The sequence below is a fragment of the Pezoporus flaviventris genome, unplaced genomic scaffold (genome assembly GCF_033815535.1).
Source record: "Pezoporus flaviventris isolate CSIRO_AGI_PZ_B2104156 unplaced genomic scaffold, CSIRO_AGI_Pfla_v1 ptg000392l, whole genome shotgun sequence".
In the NCBI taxonomy this organism is placed as follows: Eukaryota; Metazoa; Chordata; class Aves; order Psittaciformes; family Psittacidae; genus Pezoporus; species Pezoporus flaviventris.
The window spans coordinates 62,154-76,318 of record NW_026892939.1 but is presented as its reverse complement, the minus strand read 5'-3'; the positions used below and the strand labels follow the sequence as shown (position 1 = coordinate 76,318).

Here is a 14,165-nt window from a genome sequence, read left to right as displayed (position 1 = left end):
GCTCCCCCCTCCCCTATAGCTCCTCCCTGCCCTGTAGCTCCTCCTTTCCCTATAGCTCTCCCTTGCCCCATAGCTCCCCCCTCCCCCATAGCTCCCCCATGCCCTATAGCTCCCCCCTGCCCCATAGCTCCCCCCTGCCCTATAGCTCCTCCCTGCCCTATAGCTCCCCCCTTCCCATAGCTCCCCCCTGCCCCATAGCTCCCCCCTGCCCCATAGCTCCCCCGTGCCCCATAGGTCCCCCCTTCCCCATAGCTCCCCCTGCCCCATAGCTCCCCCTGCCCTATAGCTCCTCCTTGCCCTATAGCTCCCTCCTGCCCCAATAGCTCCCCCTGCCCCATAGCTCCCCCTGCCCCATAGCTCCCCCTGCCCCATAGCTCCCCCTGCCCCATAGCTGCTCCCGTGACCCCCGTGCCCGCAGGGTTCCGGCCCGGGAGGCGGGCGCTGCAGGAGATCCGCATTTACCAGAGCAGCACCCGGCTGCTGCTGCGCGCGGGGCCCTTCGCGCGCGTGGTGAGACCCCGAAACACCCAAAACCAGCCCAAAACCAGCCAAAACACCAAAAAACAGCCCAAAACCAGCCCAAAACACCAAAAAACAGCCCAAACCAGCCCCAAACACCCCCAAAACAACCCAAAAACAGCCCAAAACACCAAAAAACACCCCCAAAACACCCAAAACCAACCCAAAAACAGCCCAAAACCCAAAAAACAGCCCAAAACCAGCCCAAAACACCCCCAAAACAACCCAAAAACAGCCCAAAACACCAAAAAACACCCCCAAAACACCCAAAACCAACCCAAAAACAGCCCAAAACCAAAAAACAGCCCAAAACCAGCCCCAAACACCCCCAAAACAACCCAAAAACAGCCCAAAACACCAAAAAACACCCCCAAAACACCCAAAACCAAACCCCCAAAAACAGCCCAGAACACCAAAAAACAGCCCAAAAACAGCCCAAAACACCAAAAAACACCCCCAAAACACCCAAAACCAACCCAAAAACAGCCCAGAACACCAAAAAACAGCCCAAAAACAGCCCAAAACACCAAAAAACACCCCAAAACACCCCAAACCAACCCAAAAACAGCCCAAAACACCAAAAAACAGCCCAAAACAGCCCAAAACACCAAAAAAACACCCCCAAAACGCCCAAAACCAACCCAAAAACAGCCCAAAACACCAAAAACCAGCCCAAAACCAGCCCCAAACACCCCCAAAACAACCAAAACCAGCCCAAAACACCAAAAAACACCCCCAAAACACCCAAAACCAACCCAAAAACAGCCCAGAACACCAAAAAACAGCCCAAAACCAGCCCAAACACCCCCAAAACAACCCAAAAACAGCCCAAAACACCAAAAAACACCCCCAAAACACCCAAAACCAACCCAAAAACAGCCCAAAACCCAAAAAACAGCCCAAAACCAGCCCAAAACACCCCCAAAACAACCCAAAAACAGCCCCAAAACACCAAAAAACAGCCCAAAACACCCCAAAACCGCCACAAAACAACCCCAAAACCAGCCCAAACACCAAAAAACAGCTCAAAACAGCCCAAGACACCCCAAAACAGCCCCAAAACACCCAAAAACACCCCCAAACACCCCCAAAACAGCCCAAACCAGCCCAAAACACCCAAAAACACCCAAAACCAGCCCCAAACAGCCCCAAAACACCCCAAAACACCCCAAAACACCCAAGAACAACCCAAAACCACCCTGAAACACCCCAAAACAGCCCAAAAACAACCCAAAACACCCAAAAACACCCAAAAACACCCCAAAAACACCCCCAAAACACCCCCAAACCAGCCCAAACCAGCCCAAAACACCCAAAACCAGCCCCAAAACACCCAAGAACAACCCAAAACCACCCTGAAACACCCCAAAACACCCCCAAAACAGCCCCAAAACACAAAAAACCACCCCCAAAACACCCCAAAAACAGCCCAAAACACCAAAAAACACCCCCCAAAAACACCCCAAAACCGCCCCAAAACCACCCCAAAACACCCAAACCCCGCCCCAAAACAACCCAAAAACACCCCAAAACAGCCCCAAAACACCCAAAAACACCCAAAAACAACCCAAAACCACCCTGAAACACACCAAAACAGCCCAAAACCAACACAAAACACCCCAAAACACCCCAAAACAACCCCAAAAAACCCCAAAACACCCAAAACCACCCCAAAACCAGCCAAAACAGCCGAAACAGCCCAAAACACCCAAAAACCGCCCAAAAACAACCCAAAACCACCCCAAACCACCCCAAAACAGCCCCAAAACAGCCCAAAACACCCAAGAAGAACCCAAAACCACCCTGAAACCCCCAAAACCACGCAAAACCAGCCCAAAACAGCCCCAAACAGCCCAAAAACACCCCAAAAACACGCTGAAACACCCCAAAACAGCCCCAAAAACACCCAAAACCTCCCCAAACCAGCCCCAAACACCCCAAAACAGCCAAAACCACCCTGAAACACCCCAAAACACCCCTAAAACAAACCAAAACACCCTGAAGCAACCCAAAAACACGCCAAAACACCCCAAAATACCCCGAAAACTCCCCAAAACCACCCCAAAACACCCAAAACCACCCCAAAACACCCCCAAAACCACCTTGAAACACCCAAAACCACCCCAAAAACTCCCCAAAACTCCATGAAACACCCCAAAACCACCCTGAAACACCCCAAAACACCCTAGAACAACCCCAGAACACCCTAAAACACCCCAAAACTAGCCCCAAACACTACAAAACAGCCCAAACCACCCCCAAAACCACCCTGAAACACCCCCAAAACCCACCCCAAATATGCCAAAAACATACCAAAAACACCCCAAAACACCCCCAAAACACCCCGTAACACCCCAAAACCACCCCTGAAACACCCAAAACACCACCAGAACACCCCCCATTGCCCCCCATGTCCCCATTACCCCCATTGCCCCCCATTGCCCACATTCCCCATTGCCCCCATTACCCCCATTGCCCCCATTGCCCCCATTGATCCCCATTGCCCCCATGTCCCCCATTACCCCCATTACCCCCCATTTGCCCCCCATGTCCCTGTTGCCCCCCATGTCCCCCCATTGCCCCCATTACCCCCCATTGCCCCCCATTGCCCCCCATGTCCCCATTACCCCCATTACCCCCATTGCCCCCCATGTCCCCATTACCCCCATTACCCCCATTGCCCCCATTGCCCCCATTGCCCCCCATGTCCCCATTACCCCCATTACCCCCATTGCCCCCCATGTCCCCATTACCCCATTGCCCCCCATGTCCCCATTACCCCCATTACCCCCATTGCCCCCCATTACCCCCATTGCCCCCATTGCCCCCATTGCCCCCATGTCCCCATTACCCCCATTACCCCCATTGCCCCCCATGTCCCCATTACCCCATTGCCCCCCATGTCCCCATTACCCCCATTACCCCCATTGCCCCCATTACCCCCATTGCCCCCCATGTCCCCACTGCCCCCCATTACCCCCATTACCCCCATTACCCCCATTACCCCCATTACCCCCATTGCCCCCCCATTACCCCCATTACCCCATTACCCCCCATTGCCCCCATTCCCCCCATTGCCCCCCAGGTTCGGGAGATCTCTTTCCAGTTCTCCCGCCGGGAGCACTACCTGTGGCAGGCCATGGCGCTGCTGGCCCTGCAGGAGGTGGGGGCTGGGGTCACGTGGGTGCTGGGGGTCACGTGGGTGCTGGGGTCCTATGGGTGCTGGGGTCACGTGGGTGCTGGGGTCACATGGGTGCTGGGGTCACGTGGGTGCTGGGGTCCTATGGGTGCTGGGTCACGTGGGTGCTGGGGTCACATGGGTGCTGGGGTCATGTGGGTGCTGGGGTCCTATGGGTGCTGGGGTCACATGGGTGCTGGGGTCACGTGGGTGCTGGGGTCCTATGGGTGCTGGGGTCACGTGGGTGCTGGGGGTCATGTGGGTGCTGGGGTCACGTGGGTGCTGGAGTCATGTGGGTGCTGGGGGTCACGTGGGTGCTGGGGGTCACGTGGGTGCTGGGGGTCACGTGGGTGCTGGGGTCACGTGGGTGCTGGGGGTCACATGGGTGCTGGGGGTCACATGGGTGCTGGGGTCACGTTGGTGCTGGGGGTCCTATGGGTGCTGGGGTCATGTGGGTGCTGGGGTCATGTGGGTGCTGGGGTCCTATGGGTGCTGGGGTCCTATGGGTGCTGGGGGTGCATTTTGGGTGTCTTTGGGCGCATTTTGAGTGCATTTGGGTGCATTTTGTGTGTCTTTGGGTGCCTTTGGGTTCATTTTGGGTGCCTTTGGGTGTCTTTGGGTGCCTTTGGGTGCATTTGGGGTGCATTTTGGGTGTCTTTGGGTGCATTTTAATGTATTTTGGGTGAATTTCGGGTGTCTTTCTGTGTATTTTGGGTGTCTTTGGGTGCATTTTGGGTGTCTTTGGGTGTATTTGGGTGCATTTGGGCGCATTTCGGTGCATTTTGGGTGCATTTGGGTGTATTTTGGGTGTCTTAGGGTGTCTTTGGGTGTATTTTGGTGATTTGGGTGTATTTGTGTGCCTTAGGGTGTATTTTGGGTGCCTTTGGGTGCTTTTTGAGTGCCTTTGGGTGCATTTCGGGTTCCTTTGGGTGCATGTTGGGTGCCTTTGGGTTTCTCTGGGTGCATTTTGGTTGTCTTAGGGTGTCTTTGGTTGCATTTGGGTGCCTTTGGGTGCATTTTGGGTGTCTTTGGTTGCATTTTGGGTGTCTTTGGGTGCATTTCGGTGTATTTTGGGTGTCTTTGGGTGCATTTTGGGTGTATTTTGGGTGTCTGTGTATTTTGGGTGCATTTGGGTGTCTTAGGGTGTATTTCGGGTGTCTTTGGGTGCATTTTGAGTGCCTTTGGGTGCATTTCGGTGTATTTTGGGTGTCTTTCTGTGTATTTTGGGTGTCTTTGGTGCATTTTGGGTGCAATTCGGGTGTCTTTGGGTGCATTTTGGGTGCATTTGGGTGTCAGGGTGTATTTCGGGTGTCTTTGGGTGCATTTTGGGTGCCTTTGGGTGCATTTTTGTTGCCTTTGGGCGCATTTTTGTTGTCTTTGGGCGCATTTTGGGTGCCTTTGGGTGCATTTCGGGTGTCTTTGGGTGCATTTGGGTGTATTTTGGGTGCATTTTGGGTGCCTTTGGGTGCATTTCGGGTGTCTTTGGGTGCATTTGGGTGTATTTTGGGTGCATTTTGGGTGCATTTGGGTGCATTTCCGGGTGTCTTTGGGTGCATTTTTGGTCTCTTTGGGCACATTTTGGGTGCCTTTGGGTGCATTTCGGGTGTCTTTGGGTGCATTTTTGGTCTCTTTGGGTGCATTTCGGGTGTCTTTGGGTGCATTTTTGGTCTCTTTGGGCACATTTTGGGTGCCTTTGGGTGCATTTCGGGTGTCTTTGGGTGCATTTTTGGTCTCTTTGGGCACATTTTGGGTGCCTTTGGGTGCATTTCGGGTGTCTTTGGGTGCATTTTTGGTCTCTTTGGGCACATTTTGCGTGCCTTTGGGTGCATTTCGGGTGTCTTTGGGTGCATTTTTGGTCTCTTTGGGCACATTTTGCGTGCCTTTGGGTGCATTTCGGGTGTCTTTGGGTGCATTTGGGTGTATTTTGGGTGCATTTTGGGTGCATTTGGGTGCATTTGGGTGCCTTTGGGTGCATTTCGGGTGTCTTTGGGTGCATTTGGGTGTATTTTGGGTGCATTTTGGGTGCCTTTGGGCGCATTTTGGGTGCCTTTGGGTGCATTTCGGGTGTCTTTGGGTGCATTTGGGTGTATTTTGGGTGCATTTTGGGTGCCTTTGGGTGCATTTTTGTTGTCTTTGGGTGCATTTTTGGTCTCTTTGGGTGCATTTTGGGTGTCTTTGGGTGCATTTGGGTGTATTTTGGGCGCACTTTGGGTGCTTTGGGTGCATTTCGGGTGTCTTTGGGTGCATTTGGGTGTATTTTGGGCGCACTTTGGGTGCTTTGGGTGCATTTCGGGTGTCTTTGGGTGCATTTCGGGTGTCTTTGGGCGCACTTTGGGTGCTTTGGGTGCATTTCGGGTGTCTTTGGGTGCATTTTGGGTGTCTTTGGGCACATTTCGGGTGTCTTTGGGCGCATTTTGGGTGCCTTTGGGTGCCATTCGGGTGCCTTTGGGTGCCGCAGGCGGCGGAGGCGTTCCTGGTGCGCCTGTTGGAGGACGCGTACCTGTGCTCGCTGCACGCGCGCCGCGTCACCCTCTACCCGCGGGACCTGCAGCTCGCCCGGCGCCTGCGCGGCATCGACGGCGGCCTCGCCTGAGCCCCCCCCACCCATGGGGCCCCATTGACCTCTATGGACCCCATTGACCCCCATTGACCCCTATGGACCCCATTGACCCCCATTGACCCCCTATGGACCCCTATGGACCCCATTGACCCCTATGGACCCCTATGGACCCCATTGACCCCCATTGACCCCCTATGGACCCCTATGGACCCCATTGACCCCCATTGACCCTATGGACCCCATTGACCCCCATTGACCCCTATGGACCCCCTATGGACCCCATTGACCCTTATGGACCCCTATGGACCCCATGGGCCCCATTGACCCCCATTGACCCTAGGGAGCCCATTGACCCCCATTGACCCCTATGGACCCCCTATGGACCCCTATGGACCCCATTGACACCCATTGGAGCCCATTGAGCCCCTATGGACCCCATTGACCCTTATGGACCCCATGGGAGTGCATTGACCCCCATTGACCCCTATGGACCCCCTGTGGACCCCATGGGAGCCCATTGATCCCCATTGACCCCTATGGACCCCCTATGGACCCCATGGGCCCCATTGACACCCATTGGAGCCCATTGACCCCCTATGGACCCCATTGACCCCCATTGACCCTTATGGACCCCATGGGAGCCCATTGACCCCCATTGACCGCTAGGGACCCCATGGGAGCCCATTGACCCCCATTGACACCTATGGACCCCCTGTGGACCCCCTGGGAGCCCATTGACCCCCATTGACCCCTATGGATCCCCTATGGACCCCTATGGACCCCATGGGAGCCCATTGACCCCTATGGACCCCCTATGGACCCATGGGCCCCATTGACCCCCATGGGAGCCCATTGACCCCCATGGGCCCCATTGACCCCCATGGACCCCGTATGGACCCCATGGGCCCCATTGACCCCCATGGGAGCCCATTGACCCCTAGGCACCCCTATGGACCCCATGGGCCCCATTGACCCCCATTGACCCCTAGGGACCCCATGGGAGCCCATTGACCCCCATTGACCCCTATGGACCCCCTGTGGACCCTGTGGGCCCCATTGACCCCTATGGACCCCCTGTGGACCCTGTGGGCCCCATTGACCCCTATGGACCCCCTGTGGACCCCATGGGCCCCATTGACCCCCATTGACCCCTAGGGACCCCATGGGAGCCCATTGACCCCTATTGACCCCTATGGACCCCATGGGAGCCCATTGACCCTGACCCCTATGGACCCCCTATGGACCAATGGGCCCCATTGACCCCCATGGGAGCCCATTGACCCCCATTGACCCCCATGGACCCCCTATGGACCCCATGGGCCCCATTGACCCCCATGGGAGCCCATTGACCCCTATGCACCCCCTATGGACCCCATGGGCCCCATTGACCCCCATGGGAGCCCATTGACCCCCATGGGAGCCCATTAAACCCCACTGACCCTATGGACCCCCTATGGACCTCATGGGCCCCATTGACCCCCATGGGAGCACATTGACCCCCACTGACCTCTATGGACCCCATGGGCCCCATTGACCCCCATGGGAGCCCACTGACCCCCATTGACACCTGTGGACCCCTATGGGAGCCCATTCACCCCTATGGGACACCATTGACCCCTATGGGAACCCATTGACCCCCATGGACTTCTGTGGGAGCCCATTCACCCCTATGGGACACCATTGACCCCTATGGACCCCCTATGGACCCCATGGGCCCCATTAATCCCCATGGGAGCCCATTGACCCTTGTGGACACCCTGTGGACCCCATGGGCCCCATTGACCCCCATGGGAGCCCGTTGACCCCTATGGACCCCATGGGCCCCATTGACCCCTATGGGAGCCCTTTGACCCCAATGGGACACCATTGACCCCTATGGACCCCATGGGCCCCATTGACCCCTATGGGACACCATTGACCCCTATGGGACACTGTTGACCCCCATGGGAGCCCATTGACCCCTATGACCCCCCTTGACTCCTATGGACCCCATTGACACCCCCAATGGGACCCCAATACCCCCATGGACCCCAACACCCCAATGGGACCCCAATACCCCCATGGACCCCAACACCCCAATGGGACCCCAACACGCCCAATGGGACCCCAATACCCCCATGGACCCCAATACTCCCCATGGGACCCCAATACCCCCATGGACCCCAATACCCCCCCAATGGGACCCCACCATCCCCAATGGGACCCCAACACCCCCAATGGGACCCCAACACCCCCAATGGGACCCCAATACCCCCATGGACCCCAGTACCCCCACTGACCCCAATACCCCCATGGACCCCAGTACCCCCCAATGGGACCCCACCATCCCCAATGGGACCCCAACACCCCCATGGACCCCAACACCCCCATGGACCCCAACACCCCCAATGGGACCCCAATACCCCCATGGACCCCAATACTCCCCATGGGGCCCCCCATAGACCCCCCCAGACCCCCCACGTTAATGAAGACTCCCTTATGGGGATGCTGCCCCCCCCCCCCCCCGTGACCCCCAACCTCCCCTGGACCCCCCCCAAGGCACCCATCCCCCTATAGGGGCCCCGCTATGGGGCGCCCCCATTGCGCTCTGCCCCCAATAAAGGTCCATGGGACCCCAGACTGGTGTCACCCCGCCTGCCCCCCACCTGCCCCACTGCGCCCCACACATCGCACAGGACATGGGGGGCTCGCGCATCCTTTATTCCCCCCCTCTCCCCATAGAAAAGGTTCTTCCCCCCCCCCACAAGTCCTTCCTGGGTGCCCCGAATCTATGGGGTGCCCTGGATCTATGGGGTGCCCTGGATCTATGGGGCGCCCCGGATCTATGGGGTGCCCTGGATCTATGGGGTGCCCCGGATCCATGGGGTGCCCCGGATCCATGGGGTGCCCCAGATCTATGGGGTGCCCCTGATCTATGGGGTGTCCCGGATCCATGGGGTGCCCCTGATCCATGGGGTGCCCCGGATCAATGGGGTGCCCCGGATCCATTGGGTGCCCTGGATCTATGGGGTGCCCCAGATCTATGGGGTGCCCCCGATCTATGGGTATCCCTGGATCTATGGGGTGCCCCGGATCCATGGGGTGCCCCAGATCTATGGGGTGCCCCCCAAGTGTGGGTCGCCCTCAGTCGCGCTGGGGCCGCAGCTTCATCTCGGTGAAGGGGATGGAGAACTCAAATCCTTTCCATGGGAACCACGTGACACCCTTGGGGGGGAGGGGGGCGTCAGGCCCCATAGTAGCCCCATAGATTCCCCCCCCAGAGACCACAGTGACCCCCATAGAGCCCCCACAGAACCCCCAGAGCTCCATTACCCCCATAGGTCCTCATTGTCCCATTGCCCCCATTGTTCCCCATTGTTCCCCCCATTGTTCCCCCCATTGTTCCCCATTGTCCCCCATTGTTCCCCATTGTCCCCCATCGTTCCCCATCGTCCCCCATCGTTCCCCATTGTTCCCCATTGTTCCCCATCGTTCCCCATTGTCCCCCATTGTTCCCCATTGTTCCCCATTGTCCCCCATTGTTCCCCATTGTTCCCCATTGTCCCCCATTGTCCCCCATTGTCCCCATTGTTCCCCATTGTTCCCATTGTTCCCCATTGTTCCCCATTGTTCCCCATTGTCCCCCATTGTTCCTCCATTGTCCCCCATTGTTCCCCATTGTCCCCCATTGTTCCCCCCATTGTTCCCCATTGTTCCCCATTGTTCCCATTGTTCCCATTGTCCCCCATTGTTCCCCATTGTTCCCCCCATTGTTCCCCATTGTTCCCCCATTGTTCCCCATTGTTCCCCATTGTTCCCCATTGTTCCCCATTGTTCCCCATTGTCCCCCATTATTCCCCATTGTTCCCATTGTCCCCCATTGTTCCCCATTGTTCCCCATTGTTCCCCATTGTCCCCCATTGTTCCCCATTGTCCCCCATTGTTCCCATTGTTCCCCATTGTTCCCATTGTTCCCATTGTTCCCCATTGTTCCCATTGTTCCCCCATTGTTCCCCCATTGTTCCCATTGTCCCCCATTGTTCCCCCATTGTTCCCATTGTCCCCCATTGTCCCCCATTGCCCCCATTGTCCCCCATTGTCCCCCATTGTTCCCATTGTCCCCCATTGTCCCCCATTGTTCCCCATTGTCCCCATTGTCCCCCATTGTCCCCCATTGTCCCCCATTATTCCCCATTGTCCCCCATTATTCCCCATTGTCCCCCATTGTTCCCCATTATTCCCCATTGTCCCCCATTGTTCCCATTGTCCCCCATTGTCCCCCATTGTTCCCCATTGTCCCCATTGTCCCCCATTGTCCCCCATTATTCCCCATTGTCCCCCATTGTCCCCCATTGTTCCCCATTGTTCCCCATTGTTCCCCCATTGTTCCCCATTGTTCCCCATTGTCCCCCATTGTTCCCCATTGTTCCCCATTGTTCCCCCCATTGTTCCCCATTGTTCCCATTGTTCCCCATTGTTCCCCATTGTCCCCCATTGTTCCCCATTGTTCCCATTGTCCCCCATTGTCCCCATTGTTCCCCATTGTTCCCCATTGTCCCCATTGTTCCCATTGTCCCCCATTGTTCCCCATTGTTCCCCATTGTTCCCCATTGTTCCCCATTGTTCCCATTGTTCCCATTGTCCCCATTATTCCCATTGTCCCCCATTGTTCCCATTGTTCCCCATTGTTCCCATTGTTCCCCATTGTTCCCATTGTCCCCCATTGTCCCCCATTGTTCCCCATTGTTCCCATTGTCCCCCATTGTCCCCATTGTTCCCCATTGTTCCCCATTGTCCCCATTGTTCCCATTGTCCCCCATTGTTCCCCATTGTTCCCCATTGTTCCCCATTGTTCCCCATTGTTCCCATTGTTCCCATTGTCCCCATTATTCCCATTGTCCCCCATTGTTCCCATTGTTCCCCATTGTTCCCATTGTTCCCCATTGTTCCCATTGTCCCCCATTGTTCCCCATTGTCCCCCATTGTTCCCCATTGTTCCCCATTGTCCCCCATTGTCCCCCATTGTTCCCCATTGTTCCCATTGTTCCCCATTGTTCCCCATTGTTCCCATTGTTCCCCATTGTCCCCATTGTTCCCCATTGTTCCCCATTGTTCCCCATTGTCCCCCATTGTTTCCCCCATTGTTCCCCATTGTCCCCCATTGTTTCCCATTGTCCCCCATTGTTCCCATTGTCCCCATTGTTCCCATTGTCCCCCATTGTTCCCATTGTTCCCCATTGTCCCCCATTGTCCCCCATTGTCCCCATTGTTCCCCATTGTTCCCCATTGTCCCCATTGTTCCCATTGTCCCCCATTGTTCCCCATTGTTCCCCATTGTTCCCATTGTTCCCCATTGTACCTGATGCTCTCTCGGGTTCCCGTACCTCCCGTTCAGGTTCGCGTAGTGACAGTTCCGGTACCACCAGGCCCCCCCGTAGGCCACGGCGCAGGGACGGGGGCGGCCCCGGGGGTCCCGGTCCCGGGTGGAGAACGGGTTCCCGGCGTGGTAGGAGAGAGCATCACCTGTAGGACACATACAGACCCCATAGAGACCCCATAGAGACCCCATAGAGACCCATAGAGACCCCATAGAGACCCCATAGAGACCCCATAGAGACCCCATAGAGACCCCATAGAGACCCCATAGAGACACATAGGGACACATAGGGACCCCATAGGGACACATAGAGACCCATAGAGACCCCATAGAGACCCCATAGAGACCCCATAGAGACCCCATAGAGACACATAGAGACACATAGAGACACATAGGGACCCCATAGGGACACATAGGGACACATAGGGACACATAGAGACACATAGAGACACATAGGGACACATAGGGACACATAGGGACGCATAGAGACACATACAGACCCCATAGAGACCCCATAGAGACCCCATAGAGACCCCATAGAGACACATAGAGACACATAGGGACACATAGAGACACATAGGGACACATAGAGACACATAGGGACACATAGAGACCCCATAGAGACCCCATAGAGACCCCATAGAGACCCCATAGAGACACATAGAGACCCCATAGAGACCCCATAGAGACCCCATAGAGACACCATAGAGACACATAGAGACACATAGGGACCCCATAGGGACACATAGGGACACATAGGGACACATAGAGACACATAGAGACACATAGGGACACATAGGGACACATAGGGACACATAGAGACCCATAGAGACCCCATAGAGACCCCATAGAGACCCCATAGAGACACACAGAGACACATAGGGACACATAGAGACACATAGGGACACATAGAGACACATAGGGACACATAGGGACACATAGAGACACATAGAGACACATAGAGACACATAGGGACACATAGAGACACATAGAGACACATAGAGACACATAGGGACCCCATAGGGACACATAGGGACACATAGGGACACATAGAGACACATAGAGACACATAGGGACACATAGGGACACATAGGGACGCATAGAGACACATACAGACCCCATAGAGACCCCATAGAGACCCCATAGAGACCCCATAGAGACACATAGAGACACATAGGGACACATAGAGACACATAGGGACACATAGAGACACATAGGGACACATAGAGACCCCATAGAGACCCCATAGAGACCCCATAGAGACCCCATAGAGACACATAGAGACCCCATAGAGACCCCATAGAGACCCCATAGAGACACCATAGAGACACATAGAGACACATAGGGACCCCATAGGGACACATAGGGACACATAGGGACACATAGAGACACATAGAGACACATAGGGACACATAGGGACACATAGGGACACATAGAGACCCATAGAGACCCCATAGAGACCCCATAGAGACCCCATAGAGACACACAGAGACACATAGGGACACATAGAGACACATAGGGACACATAGAGACACATAGGGACACATAGGGACACATAGAGACACATAGAGACACATAGAGACACATAGGGACACATAGAGACACATAGAGACACATAGAGACACATAGGGACCCCATAGGGACACATAGGGACACATAGGGACACATAGAGACACATAGAGACACATAGGGACACATAGGGACACATAGGGACGCATAGAGACACATACAGACCCCATAGAGACCCCATAGAGACCCCATAGAGACCCCATAGAGACACATAGAGACACATAGGGACACATAGAGACACATAGGGACACATAGAGACACATAGGGACACATAGAGACCCCATAGAGACCCCATAGAGACCCCATAGAGACCCCATAGAGACACATAGAGACCCCATAGAGACCCCATAGAGACCCCATAGAGACACCATAGAGACACATAGAGACACATAGGGACCCCATAGGGACACATAGGGACACATAGGGACACATAGAGACACATAGAGACACATAGGGACACATAGGGACACATAGGGACACATAGAGACCCATAGAGACCCCATAGAGACCCCATAGAGACCCCATAGAGACACACAGAGACACATAGGGACACATAGAGACACATAGGGACACATAGAGACACATAGGGACACATAGGGACACATAGAGACACATAGAGACACATAGAGACACATAGGGACACATAGAGACACATAGAGACACATAGAGACACATAGGGACACATAGGGACACATAGAGACACATAGGGACACATAGAGACACATAGAGACACATAGGGACACATAGAGACACATAGGGACACATAGGGACACATAGAGACACATAGAGACACATAGGGACACATAGAGACACATAGAGACACATAGAGACACATAGGGACACATAGGGACCCCATAGGGACACATAGGGACACATAGAGACACATAGGGACACATAGGGACCCCATAGGGACACATAGGGACCCCATAGGGACACATAGGGACACATAGAGACACATAGAGACACATAGAGACACATAGAGA

General features: G+C 55.1%; 2 protein-coding genes across 2 annotated transcripts in view; one reads left to right on the top strand and one right to left on the bottom strand.

The window, feature by feature from the left end:
- Positions 1-418: 418 nt before the first annotated feature.
- LOC133263644 (histone H3-like centromeric protein A) lies at positions 419-6,292 on the top strand (the record flags this gene model as incomplete). The annotated part of the gene is made up of 3 exons (XM_061443494.1): positions 419-510; positions 3,605-3,682; positions 6,156-6,292. Coding segments are annotated over 3 exons (305 nt in total), but the record flags the coding sequence as incomplete, so codon positions are not given.
- Positions 6,293-9,380: 3,088 nt separating this feature from the next.
- The window catches only part of LOC133263645 (tenascin-X-like), a 66,636-nt gene continuing 61,851 nt past the window's right edge, over positions 9,381-14,165 (bottom strand). Inside the window, 2 exon segments of the mRNA XM_061443495.1 lie at positions 9,381-9,461; positions 11,596-11,759. Of these exon segments, the coding sequence (XP_061299479.1) occupies positions 9,381-9,461; positions 11,596-11,759 (245 nt within the window).